At 42.1% G+C, this 25,363-nt stretch overlaps 1 protein-coding gene across 1 annotated transcript; it reads left to right on the forward strand.

The window, feature by feature from the left end:
- The first annotated feature begins 6,371 nt into the window (after nucleotides 1–6,371).
- crabp2a (cellular retinoic acid binding protein 2, a) lies at nucleotides 6,372–14,147 on the forward strand. Its single transcript, XM_051407179.1, has 4 exons — nucleotides 6,372–6,719; nucleotides 10,230–10,408; nucleotides 11,053–11,169; nucleotides 13,445–14,147. The coding sequence occupies exons 1-4, from the start codon at nucleotides 6,638–6,640 to the stop codon at nucleotides 13,493–13,495; spliced, it is 429 nt and encodes a 142-aa protein (XP_051263139.1). The 5' UTR covers nucleotides 6,372–6,637; the 3' UTR covers nucleotides 13,496–14,147.
- Nucleotides 14,148–25,363: the final 11,216 nt, after the last annotated feature.

Raw genomic sequence — 25,363 nt, forward strand, 5'->3', positions numbered from 1 at the left:
TCCTAGAGTGCAGCTGGAGCACGTTTAAAATTCACAGACAAAATGTTTGTTAAATTCTTTTAGTTGCACAGTGACATTCCAGGCATCGACTGGTAGTAGCGTTTTTATGATCCCTTTGGAAAGAAATGCAGCCCTGGTCTTGTAAAACTTTCCATTCTGCCACAGTGCATCATTTTACTTGCTACTACTCTGCAGTTCGCTTCTGTAATCTTTTGCCTCGTGATTCTGTTGCAGAGACAAGAAATACATGTTTTCTTTATTCATAATTCAGCTTTCCAATTTTCTTTTATCCTTTCATTTTCTCAAACACTGCTGGCTAAGTCATCGGATCATGAAGGAATCACAGGACGCACCTAAACCTTTCTGCCCAGAGGCACCAGGGAATGATGCTAAGTTGCTGAGTGCTATTCAAGAAAATTAAAAAAAAACAATAAAAGACATAAATATGTCACCATTTTTTTTCAGGTAATTCTGGAGACTTTAGGGGCCCACACTGGTCACATACAGTAACAGTGACCAGAGGTTGACCTCCAGTGAAGTATTTAACTATAGCCATTCCTATCCCATGACATCATTATATGGTCTCACACACGCACACAGTCACTTTGTACAAAAGCACACGTTCGGACACATAAGCATCAACACATTCACATGCACAAACTCAAGAACACTGTCTGCTGAACGCACACATGCTGACACTCAACAATCACGGCTGAGGAAAAAGCAAAAGCGCACAACAATCGTTGACTCGGGTCAAAGAGGAAAGGCTACGGGAGAATAAAAGAATGAGTGCAGAGTGAGAGGCGGTGTTAGGGTGGAGGGGCAGAGCAGTAGGATGCAAGAAGGAGGAGTAACATGATAAAAAATTTAAAAAAACAAAAAAAAACGTGGGGCTGCACTTTTATTGAACTTTTTGGGGTGGTTTTTCAGAAAAACAAAACACATGGACATAAAATTAGGTGAAAAGCAGGGTAAGTATGGGAACCAGCGCTTGTTTTTCTTCTCAGCTTTCCCTCTATTCCACCTCTTCTCCCCATCCCCTTTGGCTCACTGTACTTCACACAACCTCCATCATGAACATCTCTATCTACTTGACTTCCTCTCTCCTTACGTATTTAACCTCCCTTTTCTCCCTTTCTTCTTCTTCTTCTCAATTCTTCCCCCTCTGTTGTCCTCCATCTTCCTGTTGAGCGTAAAGCAATTCAGCATCATTCAGCCTGTACAATGCTGTTTTACAGTGCCGTTGTCACGTCGCACCTCAGAGGGGCCCATGGGCTCGTTAAACTGTAGGTGGTGGCCACAGAGTGGAAAAAGTGCGAAAACAGAAGGGAGGTTTGGAGGAGACGGACACATGAATGGGACCAAATTAAAAACAGCCATTTAAAAAAAAAAAATGTTTTGATTCAGTTCTTCTCCCTCCTAATCCAACCTCTCTCTCGCTCTCCCTCTGTCCAGACCAACTCATAACAAATGAGCGCGATAATTAGAACCACAAAGACTCGAGGGGGAGGGAAGGGAGATTTTAGGAGTTGGGGAGGGAGTGAGGGGGAGTGAAGGACAAAAGGAATAGAGTGTGAGTAATACAGGCGTCTGGGTGCAACTGCCCAGGCATCTGGAGGTTTAGTCTCATGTACACAAGGAGACTCCGCTCGACTCATGTACACACACACACACACACACACACACACACACACACAGAGAGAGAGAGTCCACTCTGATGTACTGATGCTTAAAATAACAATTCCTGGGTAAAGATGATGATGTATGTGGGCAGGATATTAAGTGATGATTTGCGTCTGACTCTTTCTGTTTGATTCCTGTAAGATACGGTTTTACCCAAGAATAATAACGAATGAGTAACAAATGTCTGGTGGAGGAAGATTTCAACACACACGCATGTGGGGGAACTGAGTGCATACACGCACACACACACACACATGCATGTAGACAAAGCAGTCCTGTACTTCCAGCATTCACACAAAGCTGGCCTCGTCTTGCCGTGAAACAAGGAACTTTTGCCCCCGCTTTTTTTTTTTTTTTTTGGGATTTTGGCAAGCTGTGATTGTACACACACAATGTCACAAACACACAAGGGCACGCTCCCGCACGTGAAATCGACTTATAATCTCCATTCTCTTTCTCAGTTCCTCTTTTCTTATCTTTTCTTCTCTGCTCTTTGGTCTCCCTCTCCGCCTCTCGTTTCCATGTATGAAGTTAAATGCTGCCATCTCCTCTGCTCTAATCAAACCCACATGGTTGCGTGGGTCAGCATGCCAGCAGCCCACAGTGCGGCACATACTTTTGGCTGTGAATGTGTGTCACTGTGGCTGTTTGTTTTGCAACTGTTGTGCAAGTCACAATAGTGAGCAGTGGCTTCCAAACTTTTGGCATCTGACCTGTTAAAATTAAACATCGTCTTGCAAACTCTGTGTCTCACACTGTTTATGCCTGTGAGTTTTTTGCATGTCAGACTGTAATTCTTGGAGGCCGGAGGAGGTCAAACTGTCCAGTATTTCACAAGAAAAGAGCAACTACTACAGAAAAGGAGACCACTTTGTGTCACAGAACAGTTTTTTTCTCTTTCATGTCCAGTTAATCTTCTCTCAACCCTTCAGATTTATCTAACAACCCCTTGGGGAGCCCCCCCCCCATTGACACAGAAGTAAATCATAGGAGATATATACTGTAATTTGTGGCACTTTTGTCTGTATGCATGTGCATATCTTGTCCAGTGGCTTCCTCTGAGGGTAAAGGCCAGAGATAATGACTTCCAGGAGTTGGTGGTGAGGAAGGCCAGGGTCAAGTTCACATCTGGGATTACCAGGGTTACTGGGGTGAGCGGATTTTTATTGGAGGTCATCTGGATGATAAAGTGGAGAATGCCACTGAAGTGTGACTTTACTACGGGCTGATCACACGCACAAACTCCAACTTGTACGGACAAGTTGCCTTTTTCAAAAATCTGAGATTGCAACATGAATGTGATCCACAACTATAACAGAATACTACTATATCAATCATACAGAAAACATTGCATGAAGTGTAATATAGTGCATGTCGTTTCCTATTCCACACCCAGATAAGCTCTGTTAGGGGAAATAAATAGTCTGTAGACAGTCTGGATGTTCCACAGATATGGTTCAAATCTGTGTCATTTGAATGAGGAGAGGAAATAGGAAACAATAAGCAGCACAGGAGGAAGTGGGCGTGGATATATTGCACAGTTCACCCCAGTGAGTGTGTTGATACAAGGCTCAGCCTGATTTGAATGAGACAAAACCAAAGAGACATAGAGGGAAATACAGCTAATCATCTCTTCACTCTAACTTTTGAGTTGTCTGTTAAAATTATGGTGACAGAAAAACATCAACAAGATAAAAACATGAAATAGATTGAAAAATTAGAACCACTAACCAGATAATAGGGAGATATTTTCCCCTTATTTTCCAGTCTACGGTTGCTTCTTTTATCCAAAAAACAGATCATAATCCAAAGATATAAAGTTTAAAATTATGTAAAACAGAGAAAAACATCTTCACCGTGAAGAAGCTGGAGAGTGCAAATGTTTGGACTTTTTACCTGATACCATACTTCATCATTTAGCAAAATAATTAGTGATTCATTTCCGGTCCATAATCAACTAATTCAGCACTAGAGATTTCCAAAGAAGAAACAAAAAATGCAGCATTAATGTTGCTGCAATATTGCTGCTGTGAACTGCTGATAAGAGTCAAACATTATTGTAAACAAGTCCCAATACACTTTGTTTTGCTTGCACGTGGTGCAGCCTGTGAATCTCTGCGTTAGCAGTATCAGTTACCAAAAAGGTTCTTGGTACGACAGAGAAACAGAAAGATTAAGATGACAGAACAAAAGAAGTGAACAGTATAGGGGCGGATAATAGCTGGAAGGGAACATAAGGAAATGAAGATGAGTGAAATAAAGTTGGCACCGCAGGTGCAAACTAATACTTCTTACACCTCCGAAGACAGAGGAGTCTCTCTTTACATATCTGTCGCCTTCATTCTTTCTCTGTTTCTCAACCTTTCCATCTCTGTCACTATCTGTTTGCCTTTGATCTCCCAGCTCTCTCTGCTGACTCACTCTCCCTATCCTTTTTCTCCACAACAATGAGATAAAAAATGACCTGCACTCTGGTCTCTATAACTTTCACACTAACTTTTCCCCATTTTCTTTCTTCTCCTTTCCATCCTCTCCCCTTCTGTTTTCCCCTTCTCCCTCTCTTCAACGTGCTTGAGGAATGTGTCAGAGCAGCACAAAAGAACAAAAGCTTGACAGGAGGAGGAGGAGGAAGAAAGGAAGAAGGGGAGGGGGGGAGAGAAAGTTGCGTGAGGTAAAGGAGAGACAGAAAGGAAAATGGGGAATGGAGAGAAGGAATGAGTGGAGAGAGAAAGGTTGAGAGGAGCAGAGCACGGTTGAGTGGATCTGAATGTTGAGCGGTGCTTTGTCATCACGTGCTGACATGCAGCATCACACACATTTCAGAGCTCTTTATCAAGCCCCCTCTCAACAGCACGCACACAAGATGGGTGAGGCTGTCACTGCGCTATACTGCACGGCTGCCTGTTCGATTCAGTGGACCTTTGATGCATTTCTTGTTGTGTCATGGTAATATGCTAATGGCCTGCTGGAGGCTGAAGATGAATTTTCCCAACACTAGACAGCTCCCTATTGTAACCTTTGTGTTTGCATCAGTCACTTTTGAACTGGGGGCATGATCGATTCCCTCTTTCTGAACAGACCATGTTCGACAGACCACCATAGCAGCAGTGAAGCCGACTGATGCTGTGCTTGAATATATATATTCTTGTATTAGATGTGGACACGTCTCGCCTTTAAAATGGTACTTTTCTACTTAACTGACTGTTATTTTATTTTAATATTGTCAGAGCAAACCCTTAAAGAGTTAACAACTGCAAGTCAGCTTCGAAAAGTAAATGACAGGAAAGGAAAAGGGAGGATGGGAGAGGAAATTGTAGCTCTGATATGGCTGTCTAATGGCTCACCTCTGTTGTTTGGACCAGGAGTATCTTGTGAGGACATGCTGTGATTGTGGCATGGTGTGTGGCCAATGAGGAGCGCGTGTGTCCTGATGAAGGAAACAATGTGAGCGAGCTTTGTTCGCATCAAACAGAGCCGAAGGGCTTGATGCGAGGCTCTGGATTTGGACGCAAGTCTGTGCGTAAAAGCGCATATCGCGTTACCAAATAACAATCTGAGGCAGTTATTCAACTTTCTTAGTCAGTGCGTCTTTGTTATAAATCTGACACTGAGCTGGTGTGTACATGTAGGTTTGTTGGGGGGCCTTCTGATGCCCCCCTTTCTTCCAAGTCGCCCGGTTTACCTCGCGCTAATTCGCCGTGCAGTGTAGCGGATGGGATCATCCATCAAGAGTCAATAGTTAACGTCGGCTTTGTCCCGTTGCCATCCATCATCAGCGCGTGCGTGCGCACATACATAGAATGTGTGTGAGTGTGCGTGCTCTTTATAGGACTACCTCCGACCCCGCGGGCCCCTGACCCTGCCCCACAGACCCGTCTGACTCGCTGTTCCAAATGCCCCCGCGTCTCCTCCTCCTCTCTCCCCTTTCTTCCGTCTGAGCAGCAGGGGGGCGAAAGGCTCTGAGGAGACCTGCGCCAATCCCACCTCTTATTTTAATCTCTGCCCCTCTCTCTCTCTCTCTCTCTCTCTCTCTCTCTTTGCCTCACTCGTGGGTTCGGGGTGTTTTTTCCTCTGACGCAGGCCCCGTTAAATGGATAGCCCACCGGTCGAGGGCAGAAGCTGTATCCCATTACCACCGCTTTTATTTTTATGACACACTGCCGAGGCGCACAGGAGGCTAGGGGTGAACTTGGCCTCTCTCTCTCTCTCTCTCTCTCTCTCTCTCTCTCTCTCTCTCTCTCTCACACACACACAGCAGCTCTGCCATCCATTCAGTATGCCAGTCTGGCAGTTGACTGGTTCTTCCTTCGCACCGCCCTGCCAAGACGACATGTTCTGTCAACAGACTGGCCTAGCTGACATCCTCTCTGTACAATGTTCGAAGTCACTCAGTCAACCGCCCCATTACTGGCTGCATTTTGCATACATAATACACCTAAACATTTGATATAATATTATATCAAGTCTGCAGAGCGCAAAAGGCCATCAGGGCGTGGTCACTTTGGCTGATTCAAGATACGCGCGTGGATGAGAGGTGTCTGCAAATGCTGGCTGCGTGGGTGCAGCTCTGAAGTGTTGCCTCCAGGGGCGTGGTTAGGTTGAGGCACTGTGGACCATTGCTTGTAATCAGTTGGCCGGCGGGGCGTGCCCGTATAGACAGGGGGCGTGCTCAACCCTACACAAGTATCTTTGCTTTCTGTGCCATTCATTTGTAGCGCAGCCGCTTATAACGTGCACCGGCACATAGGTAAGATAAGAGCTCTGACAGTAGGCCACTCATCCCGGAAAGAGGGCAGAAGTAACTGGACAGGCAGCGTCCAACCATCCGGCGCGCCCACACGCACAGATTCAGAAGGGACAGTTGGAGCATTTTTGGCGCAAGACGCGCACGGGCAGCAGCGCACCGACCACACTTGGACCTGACAGTTCATCCGCAACCTACCTGCAGCCTAACATGGAGCGCAAAATCCCCGATTTCGCCGGCACCTGGGAGATGAAGAGTTCTGAAAACTTCGAGGAACTCTTAAAAAAGTTGGGTAAGTGATGGAAATGCTGATTTACAAAAAAACAAAAAAAACAAAAAACACTATGTGGCAGCTTGACTCATTTTCTGCGCGAGAGTGGTTTCTCATGAAGCTTTTATTTCTGTGCGTAATGACACAGATCCGATGTGTCAGCTCTAACTGTAGCGGCACTTTGTCGGCACATTATAGGTCAAATCTTCCTCTGTGTCAGTGCACCAGCGAGGATCACCCTCTGTACGGCATGGGTGGGGGGTCTTTGTCATTCTGCAGGACCCAAAATTCAGTGCTTGGCCCCCAGCCAGCATCACCCCTCTTCCTCTCCTCTCCCCCTTTGGCCTCCCCTGCTAACACAATAGAGACAAACGGCGGCACATCTGTCCGTGTCACAACCTCAGATTGTGTGTGTGTGTGTGTGTGTGTGTGTGTGTGTGTGTGTGTGTATTTAAGAAGACCGTTATGACACGATACAGTGTTGGACAGTCACATCATTATCTGAAGTGACAGTCGGGGAAGTGACAAACACCTGCTGCTGAGATTCACACAGTTTTGTCACATCACTGCTGCACTTGGAGTCTGAACGGACGTCACCGTGTGTGTGTGTGTGTGTGTGTGTGTGTGTGTGTGTGTGTGTGTATCTGTGTGTGAGCGCGCATACACACTCAGGGCCGTCTATCGTTATCGTTCCCATTAGAGGACTTTCCAGTGCACACCTGGAATTCATATCACGTAAGCGCACACGGAGAGATGACTGTATGAGATGACTTCCCCAAACAAAGCTGCCTTTTATCCATCTCTCTCTCTCTCTCTCTCTCTCTCTCTCTCTCTCTCTCTCACTCACTCACACACACACACACACACACACACACACACACACACACACACACACACACACACACACACACACAGAGTCTGCTGCATATGGAGGTTATTGAACCTAACCCATACAGACACATCACCACTCAGTTGGAGCGCGAATTCCAACTTTCCCGTTGGACTGATTCACCAATTAGCGTTTAATAGGTCTGTCTATTTATCTCCACCTACTTATCTCTCTCTCTATCTCTCTCTGTGTGTGTGTAAGATAAAAAGTGGGTTGAGGGGCTATAACAAAGGGAAAGATGGAAATATGATGACATGGCACTGTGCGCAATAATCAGTGTGCATGTTTTTGCATGTACACCCGTATGTGCCTGTGTGCACTTTCAATGTCCCAGTGAAATGTGTGCCAGAGCGCTAAAGAGAAGAGATGGGAGGTGTAAGACGAGTATTCATGGAGGAGGAAGTGCAGGTTAAACTTCCCTAAGTGACACTGTTGTACCCGAGCCAATACTCTCTCTTTCTCCCTTACACACACGTGCATGTATCACCGCATGTGTTCCTATAATTTCCCACTGCATTGGCATGGCTGACAGAGTGGAATGGCCCTTGGTCTCACTGGGGGGGCACAGCTGTATGCAGCCTGTCAGCACCCTCCTCCTCCTCCTCCTCCGTCCATCCTTTCTTCCTTTTCCTCACTCCTGCTCTCCTCCCCTCTTCCCTCATCTCCCCATGTCCCAAATGCTTCCTCTGCCCTCTGCTCTTTGACCTCTGACCCTAGCCGTCTGTCTATCTATCTATCTATCTATCTATCTATCTATCTATCTTGTGTGTGTGTGTGTGTGTGTGTGTGTGTGTGTGTGTGTGTGTGTGTGTGTGTCCTCATGTGGCCAGTGTCTGTGTGAATTTAAGCATTTTGGTCACACGTTCACAGAAGTCTGTTCAGGTAATTTTCGAACTTCTAACAACTGGCAGTTACTTGAGAAGCTTCAGCCCCCTCCATGGCTCCCAAATGGTTCACAGGCCAGAACTTGACTCCTGTGTCTGAGCCAACAGACGGAAGAGACGCAGAGGTCAGTTACTGTCTGCAGGTCAGAAATAATCCAAACTTTTCAGGAAGGAGGCTTTTTCCTTTCCTCAAGCAGTTTTATATTCAACTAAGGTTTTCTAGACGCAATTACGGCATGTTTGCAGTGATGTGCTGTGTTGTGTTAAACCCAACTATCAGTTTACCCTTTTCTTTTCTTTTTTATTATGTAGAGTCATTATAGTATATTAAAATTATACATCTATCATCGGAAGTGGTACGAAATTTAAGACATTTTTTGTTTTTTTTTCTATTTTCTTTGTCTTTTAAGGCAAAATCCATGTGTTAATTGATTTTTGATAATTTATTGTTGATTCTCAAAGGTTTCCAACTAGAAGTTTACTCACCTTTAGGGTTACAAGTAATGATTATTTTGATTATTTAATTATTTAATTATTATTATATATTAAATTAAGTCCAAAATGTCGCAAAATGATTAAAAATTACAATGAGGCAAATTATATAGGAAACCGGAACAAGCAAATGTTTGACATTTTTGCTTAATAAATTACTATTATCAAAATCGGTGGAAATAAGATATTCCTTTATTGATTTGAATTCTATTAATTGACTAATTGATTAATCAACCAACCAGCCGCTCCAAAGGGTGGAAATGTTTCCAGCAGTGTCCTTACACTGAGTTTTACACAATGGGATTACACATCTGCACGCACTGAGACGACGCAGTGTGTACAGCACATACAGTGCATACAGTGTACAGCCGGGACATCCTGATGCACACTGAATGACTGTGCATTTCTGAGTGTGTATATATTTACCCTTGGTGACAGGTGGGAATGTGTGAGAGGTGAGAAGTGCGAAACCCAACTCGAAGGCAGATACACACTGGACGATGTACACAGACTTCCCTCACACTTGGACAGAGATCTTCACCCACCACACACAGACTACTGCCCTCTCGTCTGTCTGACCCCCACCCCCCTCCTCCCCTCCCTCCACACAGGTCTGCACCTCATTCCTTCTCTTTTCCCATGCTGTGTCATCAGTTTCACTCCGATGCACTATGGGAATATGGGTGATCTCTCTGTTGAAGACAGTAGAAAACTGCTGATTACATAGGAAATACAAATCACCATATTAGTCTGTGTATTTGAGTCTGTCTGTCTGTGTGCGTGCGTGCGTGCGTGCGTGCTTGCGTGTGTGCAAAGATGATTAAGTGTGTGGGGAATGCAGATGTGCTGGCCGTGCTTTGTCATATGACCTCATTGTTTCCTCTGTCATCATTATTGGACAGGGCTGTGCAATGCTCCTTTTACCCTGAGTGTGCAGGAGAACACTGAACAAGCAGCAACACTACACCACACACACACACACACACACACACACACACACAGGGCCTAAGGCCAGTGGTTGTGCATAATCTGGTAAAAACGGGTTTAATTTGCCTCGCTCCTTAGGGTTGTATCCTATAAACCAGCACTAGGTGTGTACATGTTGCATGGGAAATTCTCATTCAGTTTGTGGAAGTGTTGTCAAATGTTTATTTGTGTCTTTGTGTTGTATTTTGTGTGTTGTTAGTTATAGGAACCCCAAACCTCTTCTTAATTCGCCTTATCTTACCTGTGTGTGTGTGTGTGTGTGTGTGTGTGTGTTTTTAGGTGTGAACATGATGCTGCGTATGATTGCAGTGAAGGCCGCCTCCAAGCCACTGGTGGAGATCACGCAGGATGGAGAGACGCTGTCTATTAAAACCTCAACCACAGTGCGCACCACCCACATCACCTTCACTGTGGGGCAGGAGTTCAATGAGGCCACGGTGGACGGACGTCCCTGCACGGTACACAACACACGGGGCGCAAACATATTCCTTAAATGCTCTCTCACGTCTACTTTACTTGCACACACACACACACACACACACACACACACACACACACACACACACACACACACACACACACACACACAGAAGAAAGGGGTGTACAGGGAGGGACCTGTCCAGATTACATCAATCTGTTTAAGTTGGCTTTTCGTCATATTTGGACTGATAGCATATCTTTACCACTCCCTTGGTCTCTGTAGGCCGATCATGCAGCACTATGCTCCTTCACTCTCTTTGACTCTGACGTCTTTCAACTTCCCTTCTTCCCTCCGTTCCCCCTTCTTGCCCTTTCCTGCTCTTCCTAATTCTCCCTGTTGCTTTCCCCGTTTTCCCATAGATGGCCTCTGTTTGGCCGTCTCCAAAGCAAACACATGCAACCAGCCAGTGCTTCCCTCTAGTAACGATGAGCGCATCACAAGTTATCACCTCTCAGTGATCGCCCTGCTCCACCTCTTGTTTTCTCTCTCTCTGCGAGCCACTCTCATTATCTCCCTTCCCGTCTGAATGCCATTGTGTACATCTGAGCATCCATTCATCGTAACATCAAACAGCTTGATTTGTGTAATGTTTTTTCTCTTTCTCTCATCCTCTGTCCTCAGAGTTTTCCACGTTGGGAAACTGACAGTAAGATCAGCTGTGAGCAGACTCTGCAGAAAGGAGAAGGGCCAAAGACATCCTGGACCCGAGAGATCACCAATGATGGCAAGCTGATCCTGGTAAAGCACACAAACTTTCCATCGTGCCAGAGTTTAAATTTAGAACCAACGATGGTAACGCTTCACTGTAGATTAAAGAGCACAAATTACACTGTAATTTTGTTGTACATTCCAGTATCAATGTGTTGTGGACTCACATCATATATAATTACAAATCAACTTGACTTTAAGTTGAATTACTCCTGACTTAAATTGAACTTTCACATTTGACTTGAAATGACTCGACTCCAAAGAGTGTTAAAGCTCCTGCTTGACCTTGAAAACAGACGTCTGAACACAAAACAAAAAAAAGGAAAATTTTAACTCAAGGCCCTATTTCAGAACATTCAACCCCATCTCACAGTCTTCTTCAGCAGATGGAGTTCACTCAGTAGCCTCTGTAGATGTTTCTATTTTTCTGCTGTAAAATCTTCCTACCATTGCAATCCATTCAAACCCTGTGAAAAATCAGACACCATATTCAGTTTTAGGCTTGCATTGGACTGCCAACAGCAGAGAGATGACAGCAAAAGAAGGAAATGGGGAATTCCATGCAACAGAGGCCCAAAAGCTTCAATACAAATATTGCAAATCTCCAAACAGCCTCATAAATTTAATAAAAGCACACTATCAGAAAATGTTGACTTTTGGTTAAATAATGTCTGCAGTCAAGAGGTTAGGAGAATTTTCCTTTTTCCTATGCATTAATTTTCTTTAGTGGTAACAAAACATCTTACTGGCTAATTCTGGTATGTTTACACCTAATGATGTAACCACCCACCACTATTACATTTCAGGTAATTGTACCTCATTTGTTTATGGGCTCTCTAGTGAGGTCAATATGTCATATTTTATACTGTACAGTTCTCAATAAACAGGTTTGTGTTCAGTAAAAGTGCTGCATGTTATTCAGTTCTTGTACTGTTAATAATATAGTTACTTTGACAGAACATAAAAGCTAAAATGGACAATGTTTGGTCAGCTGTATCTTCCTACCCCTAAAATACATCACTATACACTTGTATTACCAGTAAGTAGCTATATTATAAGCTTAAAAACATTTTGAGTAACATAATTTATCTACCGTTTACTAATTTAATACCCTGTACACCCTAATTAAAACTTCTTAAGTGTAATGTTTGTTTTGTTGCCCTATTATAAATTCCTTGGAATATCAGTATTGTTACTCCTACTCTGTTACCCAGAAATCCCATTACTGTACCTTGTCATATTTAATAAGTAACTGGTCATTTAAAAATACTTGCTGTGCATTACTCAATGCCATTTAAAAGTACATTTTAAAGTTTTAAGTTAGTTTATTAAAAAACAGCTTTACTGATAGCTGACAGCTCCTGGTATATATTTTATTGGTACCCTATTTGTAAATCAAAATTAGACTGTAATTTGTAGGCTATAATCCAAAGTGTTATAAATTCTATAACTGCACTTAGAGTGTTAGTAATGGCAATTTAATTATTCTCCAGGCAGAAGATGAAAGAACTTCTTTCGAGTTTACACATGCAAGTACAGGCATCAGCTTGAAGCTTGAAAGCACAAACAAATAATTATGATGTTAGTGATGTGTGTAGTGAAGGCAAGTCTTAAAAGGTTAAATAATGTTTTTGTAATAGTGTTTTACTAGTTTGCAGTGCCTGTTCTGCTGCTGTCAGCTACAAAACCTTGCGTGAATGACAAGGTGGCTGTTTCACAAACAGAACTGTATTTAATAAGAAACCCCACCCAGCTGGCACTTCAGGTTGACTACACATTGAACACATTGAGCTAACTATTCCGAACTATTATTTGACCCAAGTCTACCGGTAAACCAGTCCAACCGGAGATGACGCATGCATCCTCCACAGTCCCCTCTGGAGTAAATTTGTTTTTAATTGAACAAACTGTAAATACAACAAAGTATTTATGGAGCACTGCCTGCTTGACAGGTTAGCAGTAAGTTTAAGTTGACGACTCCTGACGTGCTCTTAAGCACCAAACCCACAACAGTTTTTTTTCCAGAATCCAGTCGTGATATAACTGTGAGTGTTTTGCACAGAGTTGCTGAGCAATACGTGTTTGCTTAAACAACTTTCCCATAAATAATGTTTGTTCGAAAAACTTGGCACAGTATGGAATGGTCTGGAGACATTACAAACAGCTCAATTTGGAGGTTTAGACAGAATCGACATTAATTGCTTGTTCTACAAAATACTTTCAATATGAATTAACATTGAACGGATGACCATGCCAGTATTTTTGAGTGTTCACATTTAACATCCACATTCTCCTCTCTTTTCAGACAATGAGAGCAGATGATGTGATATGCACCAGGGTCTACGAACGACAATGAACAAGAGCACTTCTCACTTTTCGTCCTTCCAGCCGCCCCTCCCCTGCATCACCACTTGCATCACTACTCCCCTTTTGTCAAGTCAGCGTTGGGAGATAGCAGTCTATAGCTTTATTCCGTAGCTTCACTATGTAATAAGTGTGGTAATTATAGGTAATTATATCTAGTATGTCACATATCTACACAATGGTCTTAGCTCCTGAGTCACCCGTCTGTCTCTTCAGCTCCATTAAACGTGGCCAGCTGGGGTATAAACATGAAAATGTATGTTGCATTGTATGTTGCTGAGTGACAGCTCATTTATTTGGCATTTTACGTGTGTATGTGCGTTTGTATGTGTGTGTGTGTGTGTGTGTGCATGAGTTTGTGTGGCAGCAGAAGAGAGGTGTGAGACTATATTTGTAGATGTGTAAACCAATCTATGAGCTCTTCCAGTTTCAGGTCAGTTTTGATGTGCCCCTCCTCTCTGTTCCTTTAGCCTGCCCCTCAACTTTAACCTTTTCTATCTCACAATGACATTTTATATTTATTACTACACTAGGAGTCTGATACAGTACTGCTAAAGTTTTTACTTTGTGTCTCTTTTGTACGAAATGTGATCATAGGAAACAACACTTTCTATGGGAAAACAATAAAGCACGATATTAACTCAGCTTGACATCGATTCTTGGCCCTCCTGCACTGAAAACCATTAGGAGCATAGAAGCATTTAACAGTGCATATGTTTTATGGTTTGTGAGTGTAGCTGTAGAATATGTGCACATTAGATGGCTCCATTTTATTTTAGGCTTTCTGTCAGCTGTCTGCAACTAGAATAACTTGTCTTCCCGTCCCTCCCACCCTTCTCTCTCTGTCAATCATCTCTCTGCCACATGCCCTCATTATTTCTCCCTCACTAGGCTTCAAGGCTGAAAATGTTTCCATTTAACTTTTTTTCCCCTCTTTTATCACACATTTCACGTGGATCTTCTCATCCTGCAACTTTCCCTGGCATGTGAAGCGACACACAGAGAGCCAGCTGTGGGAATGCCACTATTAGACTCAGACTCTGTTTTATTTCCATTTCATTTGCCAGTTGGTTAAATTTGGTTCATATTTCTCTGGAAGGGATTTAAAGGCCGCTTGACTTAAAAGAATAGTTCAACATTTTGGGAAATTTGGGGCATTTTGCTCTCTTGACAAGGGTTAAAAGAGAAGATTGATATGCCAGCAGTCTGTTCAGGTTAGCTTATGACAAAGACTGGAAATAGAGGGAAACAGCTAGCTCGGCCCTGAACAAAGAGAACAAAACTGGCCTAGCATCTTAGAGATTCATTTATGCAAAAACGATGTGCTGGACTATTTATGGACTATAAATGGTGCATTGTAGTTTTTTACACATTGTTTTTTGTATGCATAAAACAAACCAGATATAATGAGTAGGGGGCTTTAGAGTGGACGGTAGGTGGATTTTGCTACCTTTGTAAAGAGGCTACGGCTGAGTCAGGTTATTAGTTTGACAGGTGACTTATGTGCAGGGAGGAGTGGAGTGTGTGTACTTGTCTGCATACTTCAGAATTTGTCACAAAGTCAAGATGGGTGACTAGCTGTTCTAAGCCAAGCTAATCGGTTGCTGGCTGTAGCTACATGTTCACTGTAGTGACTGTACAGACATTAAGGCCGGTATTAATTTTCTCATCTAACTCTCGGCAACAAAGCAAATAAGTGTACTTCCCAAAATGTTGGCTTATTCCTAATTAAACTTCATTAATTATTATGGAACTATTATGGCATCTGTTGTTATGGTAACCAAGGAGGATGATAAGACAAATAGAGGTCAACTTGGGACCTTTTGGGGTCGGACAGTGACACCTGACCAATCATCAAATGGTCAGACGGTGAGGGTCAGTGGGTGTGTCTCCAATGGCAGGAAACGCCAATTGGATTACAGGGTACAGCTGATTGACAGCAGATGTGCTTAACAAGGAGTGGGCTGTTAAGGGACCTGGAAATGAAAAAGGGGGAGAAAGATGGATGACCCCGGCTTCACACACATACGTACACACACACACACACACACGTACATACAGTTGTACAACAAGTAAAAACTAGATGGGGAAGAATTCCTGAGAGAGGAGTGATGCTAAAGCTCTTTTATTCTTTTTTACAAACTATCTCTTCTTTATTTCTCTTCTTGCCCTACAGCTGTGTGTAGTTACAGTGTGACCTCAATAAAGTCCCCTCCTCTGCCTCCTTCCCTAATAAAAGGGGTAAATAACTACCCCTCCCTCACTGTTTATTACCCCCTGGGGCAGTAAAAGGCAGCTGTCTGGCCCCCTTCAAAACGCCCGGCCTACACTGGACCCCCGTAAAAAACACAGACATACACACACACATTCACATACCAAACTAAAAACACACATTCTGGGAACTCTTCACACATACCATCAAACACTCACACTGTACACGCAGCTCATAAAACACTGCCGTGGCTCACCCAAAAGGTGAACAGACAAACTGCCTGGTGGGACAAAAACCTGTGAAAAGACGTAACACCACAAGAAGGTTCTGAAAAACAAGAAAAAACTGAACACACCGTCTCCACTGCTGACATCCTGACTGCATTGTTATCCCTGCAGGTTGTTGGCTTTGCAGAGAGTGTAACAAGGAACAGAAGACAGTTTGGCAACATCCTTACCTCACTCCTACGCACCCTGTGAATCGAGAAATAAACAATACAACACACACACGCATTCCCACAAAATAAGAAACACCTGTATGATGAATGAATACGCCTACACATAATTGATGAACTTCATCCATCAGCATTAAGTGGTAATCGGATACCCTTTTAACATGTCTAACAAGGTAACCATAGGCAATCAGTCGAATCAACTGAATAGAAACCAAACGTTGGTGCTATTGACGCTTGTGTGAGAGCAGGTTAGTTTAGGTGCCCAGGGGCCACAGCTGTGTCAGGTTGCAGTTTGACAAGTGACTTATGTGCAGGGAGGAGTGGAGTGTGTGTACTTGTCTGCATACTTCAGAGGATGTCACAAAAGTCAAGATGGGTGATTTGTGATCTGGTTGAAGCAATTTTTGCCACACGGGTCAAGTGCATTCTGGGTTAGATGGTAAAGAAGTAGGATAGCTCTTAGAAAAATGCCCTGCAGGTGGTTGAGTGGGAGAGCATGATGGAGGGGGGAAAAAAGAGGCACAAACCCCCATATCTTCATGATATTGCGCACACACACACACACACACACACACACACACACACACAAATTCATAGAAAGAACATGCATGTGACAGTGTGATGACAGGTGTGTGTCATTAAACACCTTCACATACTGTACTGTACTCTATCCAGTATATTGATTTACACCCACACACACCTGCAAGCATGCACAAACTGATCTAACTCATCTCATCTAACAGTAACACGTACCGTGGTAAAAATGCACCAATCTCCTGTGGCAAATGCAATTAGACCACCCAGAAACCTCTGAGGCCTCTTGTAAAACATTGGTCAAGAATAGTACACATGAGGGCATACCACACACACACACACACACTGCTGCTCTGACATAGTTACAGTTTGACTGTTTACTGGAGAGAAAGGAGAAAAAAGGAGTCACCAAAACCGCACTGGCCCTCTTGACACGCAAGTACTGCAAACGTGTAATTATCCACATGTTCACATAGAGAAATTAGGTTCTAAATATGATATTAAATTATCTTAAACTTCCCTTCTTTCACTGACAAGATGCAGAGTTAATAAGCCACAGGAAAGACATGAGAGAGTGGGGAAGGTATTCAGCAAAGGTCATGGGAAGAAGTCTGGAAATCAAGTATATATGGTTGGCACCTTGGCCCACTGAGCCACACAGGACTCTCAAACCAACAACCATCAAAACCTCTTCTCTTTAACGTCTGGACAGAGAATCCTTCCATTAGGGAAAATAAAATCAAAGAGGAGTGAAATGGAGAGACATGGAGACGGTGAGTCAGAGACTGAAGGAGGGGTGAGGTAAGGACGAAAACATCCTTTTAACTTCCTTGTCTAATTTCATAAAAAAGGTGATTCATTCACTTACACAAAAAAGGGATTTATTAATGCTTTGCTCAGACATCTTCATATCTACTGTCAGCTCAGCAGGGAGAATCCTTGAAATGATCATCACTGGCCTTTCATAAGCAACATCATCATCCAAGACAATAGTCTTATAGTGTACCAGAGGTAGGCTGAATGAAGTCTTTGTACAGATGAGGAATGTAATAATAAATCTGATTACAGACTCTTGATATTGACCTCTGGAAAGACGGCAGGAGATGATGGAAAGATCTTCTAGATACTATTAGAAGACAGAAGAAGAGAAAGAGGTAGACTGTGGGAGAAATTAAAGAGAGAAAAGTACTCTCTTATATAGGAATTTGACTTATTGACAGATACACATACTCTACTTGGCTAAAGGTGTGTGGACGCCAAACACTACAAAGCAAAGAAAGTGTACAGAATGCACTTTACAGGAGCAGGACAAAGGCTGCATATAATAGAAAAACATACATACAATCTATTCCATTCCAACAAAACTCTCTTTATTATTGAGGTTACAGTTAAAGGTGGTGTTGTACTGGACTACATTTTACTGAGGAGTTTATACTTTTTTGTCCTTCCTATTCATATACATGAGGGGGTCAGAACATTAGAATATGACGCAATCCAACACCACCACTAACTATGACCTCAGTGTTCAGTGTCAAAACATTATAGTTGCAGCCTAAAACATTGTGATGTTTTTAGGCATTTTTGTGCTATAAAAACACGGGAGAAGGTCAAAATTGCAAAAATAGTTGGGATTTTATTTTGTATAATTAATTAAACATCGAAGGCAACTTGTTCCAGTGACAATAGTATTTAGAGATACAGTAGTTTGGTATAGCTCAGTGTTTTGCACGGGGGGGCTGCTGTGATTGGGAAACTATGATAGTTGGTCAAATTTGTGGAAAAGCTGCAGTGATTGGATAAGCAGAATTCACTGTGATTGGCTGAATTTGTATTAATTGCTGTGATTACAACATCGCGAGATCCTGCTTTTTGTGGCACAGTACCTTCATGCCCCAAACAGTACACCCATAAGTGATTGTTGAACACCTCATTCACCATTGGGCATTAATACTTAAACAGCCAACGCTCTTCTGGTTTCAGGCTTTCCACAACATTCTAGGATAACATGTTGCTCGATGAAGCCTGGCTCACAGTCTGGGTTCCAGTTCATCCCACAAGTGTTGAATGGGGTTGAGGTCAGGGCTCTGTTCTTCCACACCAAACTCAGAAAACTATTTCTGCATGGACATCGCTTTGTACATGCCGAAAACAGGAAAGGGCCTTCCCCAAACCTCAGCCAAAAAGGTTGGAATTATAGTGTTGTCTAGAATATAACTGCATTCTGTACACAAATGTAGGTACACACACTTTGGTTGTACAGGTTAGCACGTACACGTGTAGCCAGCAACATAATAATTATATGTAGAGAAGCAGACAGTGAGATAGAGAAGAGTGGCACCCAGGAGGATCATGAGGCATTACAGGGTGATCAACTGTCAGAACTCAATGACTCATTCTTTTTTTTATACAATCATCTCACTGTAAAGACACACTCACACACACACCAAAGCACAGACAAACACACACACACACACACACACACACACACACACACACACACACACACACACACACAGGTACACACACTTTTAAAGAGTCTGCATTTCATTACTGCATACATGAGGTTCAGCTTATCACCCTCTCTTTATTTTCTCCCTCTTCCTCGACTTCCTCTCTTGACCGGCACCAGACGGCGTCCAGGCCAAAGCATACCGGAGACCAGCGCGTCATAGCTGGACACAGTGTAGCACAGGCTGAGGTGTGCTGGGGTGTCGTTGATTGGTTGCAGAGGATTGTGATTTTGGAAACAGGGGTGGAGGAAGCACACCTTGTAAAAAATCTACTGGCTGCAGCACATGCACGCAAATTCACACAAACCCACACACACACACTAAAACGTGTGTGTGCATGAAAAGAAATCCAGATCTGCTACCCACGAGTTGCTGTATGGCTGAGAGCAATGTTTTCTGAAAAAGCAACGTTGTGCACTCTTCGTGGGAGTATATGAAGAAGCACTGATCATCATCATGACAACCATAGGTGCAAAATGCTGGCACGGTTCCTGCGTAACCAAACAGGAGTGTCGTTGCACGAGCACACACAGAAAACAGGCTTGTCTACTAACACTAAACTGTCACTATCGTCTAACTTATCCACAAATCACAGTTACTGTACTGCACTGATAATATGTAACACACTGGTGCTATGGTCTCCTTCTGCCCTCCATCTTTCTATCTACACAGCCAAGCTCTTTGTCTGACACTGATTTACTGATCGTCCAACAGGCAAAATATCCCATGGACATGCCAACTAATGTAGTACGTCCAGCAGCGGACATTCCTTTTGCTCCTCATCCTAAAATGCACATTTCCTTTGAAAGGGAAAATTCAGCACTCAGAGCATTAGACGTCAGCTGAACATCCAGTCTCTGCTGCTGTCTCTGACATAGCTCACACGCAGTTTGGGATATTTTCTGGTTGTGTAGTTCTTGATTTTAGAGTAGAAAATAAACAAATATATGTGCACAATCAGTAGTAATTAGTCTAATTAGTATTCACTTTTAACATCTGTGTAGAAAATCCAGAAAATGGAAAATCAGTGTCAGATTCCTTAGTGGGAACACAGAGAATAAAGTATGACGTTGACTTGTTTTTAATGTTCACTCTGCTGTGCAGCAGCAGTTTGCAAAAGCTGTAAACTTTATCTACTCTGCACTGATTCAAGTTGTGTTATTACAGCAGCGTGACTCTGCAAAATTCGATTTTATGCCTGACGTTAATGGGTTCCTGCATAGTTCCCACTGGTGTGAAACAGTCTGTACGTGTGTGTGTGTGTGTGTGTGTGTGTGTGTGTGTGTGTGTGTGTGTGTGTGTGTGTGTGTGTGTTTTGGCTCTCACTCCAGTTCCACCTCTGTGCAGGAATCTGTGGTTGTGTACAATGAGGTTTGGTTGCATGTGAGCTCGCGCATCTGACTTTACATATGGCTGCCAGTCGAGTTACAGTAACAGCCACCTGCCAAAAAGTGCTAATGTGCGTCACTGCAAAGGGAAAAAGTGTCTCTTGGTGTGAGTATTTATTCTTTATATCATTGTATATTGTTATCATGGGACTATAGCATTAAAATAATGGTTCCCATTAGGTCCACTGCTGTTGCGATGACAGGGATATGAGATGAGAAGAACAGGAAGGCAATAAAGACAAGGACACTGATGGAGACCAATGTCAATTAGGCAGTAACTGTAAGAGCAATGATGGAGAGAGAGAGGTAAATGATCTAATAATCATTATCTTCTCCCCCACTACATTCATAAATCAACGCTAATGAAGTTCTTATCATTTTCAAGATGTGTTGGCCACTTACGGGTTTACTCTCCAAACCCATTGCACTCTCCTGCCCCAGTTCTGGCAGAAATCCATCACCACATGATGAGTCTCGACTGGGAAAGCTGATTTGCAAGAGACAGAATAAGACATTCAGCAAATTACTACAAATGTGAAAGGAGGAATTCAGCACAATATCAGCTGACCATCATGAGTCATAGCCCTGACAATCAGACAAAGACAAACTGGTCTCGGATGATCTTTCACAATTAGCTATAGAAGGAAAAACCACCAGTTTTGACCAGCTGTTACTGTATTCAAGCGCACCTTGAGGCAAGTTCAGCCAGGTTAGAAAATACATTAGTTGAAACAGACCGCCACCAAGTGGTGACAAGTGACATTTGTTTCAGTCTATAGTAGCACTTCTTACCAGAAGAAATAACACCACATTTTGTAAGCACAATATCAAAAAGCTCTGCGGCTGAACCTCAGAGTTTGAGGCAAAACATGAGACAAAATGGCTTTCAATTTTGCTTGTTACTTCAGACTTCAGCAGCTTTATTTTGTGAATTTCTTTCAACAATTATATCCCCAAATGTTTTGCTGATGCAGTTCTGTATTAGCACTGTGGGAGGTGTGTAGCTCTGTGGGATAATTAATGTCCGACTGTAATGTAATAACAAACTTTGTGTGTGTCTACTTGCCAAAGAGGTTAAATTAATTTGTTTTTTGGGTGAAAACAAATAGTGTTTATAGATCATGTTGAAAACTCTTACATACCACTCTTTCCAGCTGAAATACTTTCTTATAAAAATACAATACCTTTCAAAAGGGCCTCCAGCTACCCCAGTTCATAATTTTCCATCATTCAATACAGATCCAGTCCCAATTATGTTCTCCTGCACTGTGTGAGCAGATTTCCCAATCAACAGGCTTACCACAAGCACAATCGGGACAGGATTTATGACGTCGAAGCTCCAAATGAATGCAATTCTTAACTTGAGCAAATGATAAAGAAAGGTATACAATCTCTCTGCAGCAGATATGAGCCTGTGCAAGTTACACTGGAATAAAAGCACAAAAAAATGGTACTAGCCACGTTTGTATACATACAGTGTGCAGAAGACTGGATCTTTGACCTATTTTATTTTATTTTTTTTTCACCAAAAGTCAAAAGCATTGATGCAACTCTTGAATACAAAATGTCTGAGGTCTCAGAAATGCATATTACTTCCTACTACTACTACTACTACTACTACTACTACTTCCCTTCAGTGTCTCTATGTGTATCTTTCTAGTGCAGGTCTATTAGTGTTGTGACCCAGAAGACCTCAGAGTTTGTGAGATGGAAATTGAGCAGAGGGCCAACAATACCCACTAAACTAGTAATTAATATGGTGTATTCCTGTATCTTTTTCATGTTTTTTCCAAGGCTTTAGTTTACATCTGACCTAGCAGTTATTCCCTGGTTTTGCGATGTTTGCCCACTAGGGGTCAGAAGAGACACACAAACAGCACTTAAAAAAATTGTTGCCAAAACACGGTTTAACTTCTTACCTCCACACGTAACACAAACTGGGGAAACTTGGTCAACATCTTTGAATCATCTTTCTGGCCACCTTTGGAATGTAAGTCACATATAACCAGATGTTTTAACCCTTGTTTGGTCTTGAAAATAAAATAATAAATAGATGTTCCCCTCCACCTGTGACTCACCTGCTGGGAAAGTAGCATAAAGGGAGGGGAGCTAGCCAACGGTCGTAAACGGCTACCGTTACCGTTGGAAACCGAACATGTCAGTCATTTAACGTAGGTATTAATTTAATTCAATGTGGGGATAATGATGTAAATGCGAGCTCAGGGAAAAGACGACCGTCTTCTTGGTGACTTATCGGGTTGGGGGAAACATAAATGGCAGGTGGGTGTAAAAGTAACACAAATGGAAGAGCCAACGTTAAATCAAAGATGGCGCAGAATTTCTTCCTCGCTGATAGATACAATGGAGTGATACTGAGCGACACTGCCACTACTAGGGCTTTACTTTGCTACAGTATTGATGCTGTTGCTGTGTGGCATTTATTATTATAACAAGGCAAAGTTGGTATTTTCAATAACGTTATACCCTCTAGTCTAACAGCCCAGTGGTTCCCAACCTTTTTCATCAATGGACCCCTTTTCTATTATTGTTGTAAACCGATGACCCCTGAGTCAGTTACTGTATTTTATGGGTGTTTCATATTAAACAGTTAAAGTTGTGAACACACTAACTGCAGGAGGAGATTTGAATTATTTTTGAGAAGATTATTACCTGTGTGAATATTGATAAGAAATAAGTTTTCCTGATATTTTTATACAGTTCTTTTTCTGTATTATGTCTTTTTCAGCAATCATACATAATCAGCTTCTTTTTTATGACAAATTCAGTGTTTTCTTCTCATTGTTTTATAAGCTCTTTGGTTGTTTTCTAATGCAGGATGAGGCTTATCATATCACATTATATTGTTTATCAGTGAGCTCTGTGAATATAGTGTGTGTTCAGGTTTTCAAAGTTTATATCTTGAATAATCTAAACAAAAAATAACAATTTCATTTCACAGAAATGAACAAAATGTTCAAATATAGGCCTAATGTGTATATTTTCAAGTTTTCTCATATACTACCACCTAAAATCAAGAGTGCTTTGCGACCACTGGTGGGGGTCCTGAGTACCAGGCGACCACTCTAATAGCCAACACTACCCTGGATCGGGACTGGGAGGACTATATGAAACAGACAGAGACAGAGTCCTATAAAATAAAACATTGAAAATACAATACGAGAATAGTAATTGCACTTTCTATCTTGTGCCACTGTGTTCATGTGGAGGAATAACTGTAGAGGCCTGACAGTGGCGCCCAAGAGCTTTACAAGAATATATAGGACAGAGGAGCCTGTGTTTGAAGTTCCATTCATTATTTCCCCAAAGACTTCTTTTTCCTTCCTTTTAATAATGAAAATTATTAAATTAAATTTGATTTCAGTTTAACCCTCAGGGCCTTTATAGCCAGAAAATAACCATAACCCTGAGCTAAAACATGTAAAATCTAAAACATTTGACTGAATGAAAGCTGCTAATTTCATTTTTTCTTGCCAATACAATACACTTTCAACCTTTTTCAGATTATATAGTCCTCTTAGAGCCTCCAAACTAAATCTAAAAACAGAGATCAATGAATTGTTAATTTGAGGATGAGGTTAAGTTGAAGATAGGCAATTTGTTGTGGTCCAGCAACACAGCCATTCACTCTTTCACCATTCATGTTTATACAGTTCATAGATATTTCTGACCAATTAATTCAGATTCATTATCATATGATTAAAGAAATGATAACTAGGGATATCATTTTGCACGGCCCATTTTTGTGCACCCCTGCACAGAACTTCATGCTCTTTTATATTACTCTTCCATTCAGTGACCCCTCAAACCCTGTTGATGCATCCTGGAAGAGACACCTGAATAGAAATGTTTCATAAGGTGATCACTTGAAATTTATTTATTAAAAAAAAATCATTAGGAAGAACATAAATCTCATATTTCTTTTAGTAAATGTGTCTCTTTAGCTCCTGTTGTGAAAATGAAAAATACATTTACCTTTTTTCTTTATTCTCTGTCACAAATCTGTCAATCTTGTACAGCCTGAATCTTGATAGCCTTGCCAGTATCAGGGCACGAGTTTCTTTTATCATTCCCACATAAATTAGATCCAATGACCTTTTCCACAGCAGACATTTTGACCTGTCCCAGTAGGAAAAGCACAAGTGAAACGTGAAGATTAAACAGTGGACCCAAACCATGCCAGGAAAACAGCATAACAGAGCCACTGTGTGTCACCATTCCCTTTATTGGAATTTGAATAATTTAAATAAAAGGCTGATACTTCTTTCTGGAACCTCATTCATTCATTAATTTACCAATGATATATAGATCACTTGTAAGCCATTGATAAGTAAAACTTTTGGGTTGCCAGGTTGTGGAAAATCCTCCTTCATTATGACACTTGATTTGTCTTTTTAGCTCCTCAGCACCCTTCCTGTTTGATCACTTCTAGAAAAAGAGCAACAAGACATCTGAACTGAAATTAAACTTGATGGATTGTTGTAATAACCCTTTATTAATGATTATTAATATTCATACTGTAGACTGACTAACTTTTGCTCATGGTTTCCTATTAGAAAGTGGTAGATTGCTCTTACCTGTGAGGGCAACGCAAAAGAAACAAATAAGTAAGTCAGAGGTGAGCAAACTGAAAGATTCTGAGAGTCAGAGTATGTTTGAAAGAAGAGAGAGAGAGAGAGAGAGAGAGAGAGAGAGAGAGAGATGTGGGTTTGAGGTTTGTCAATGTGAACCAGTTGCTCAGAGA

Source organism: Dicentrarchus labrax, unplaced genomic scaffold (assembly GCF_905237075.1).
Source record: "Dicentrarchus labrax unplaced genomic scaffold, dlabrax2021, whole genome shotgun sequence".
NCBI classification, from domain to species: Eukaryota; Metazoa; Chordata; class Actinopteri; family Moronidae; genus Dicentrarchus; species Dicentrarchus labrax.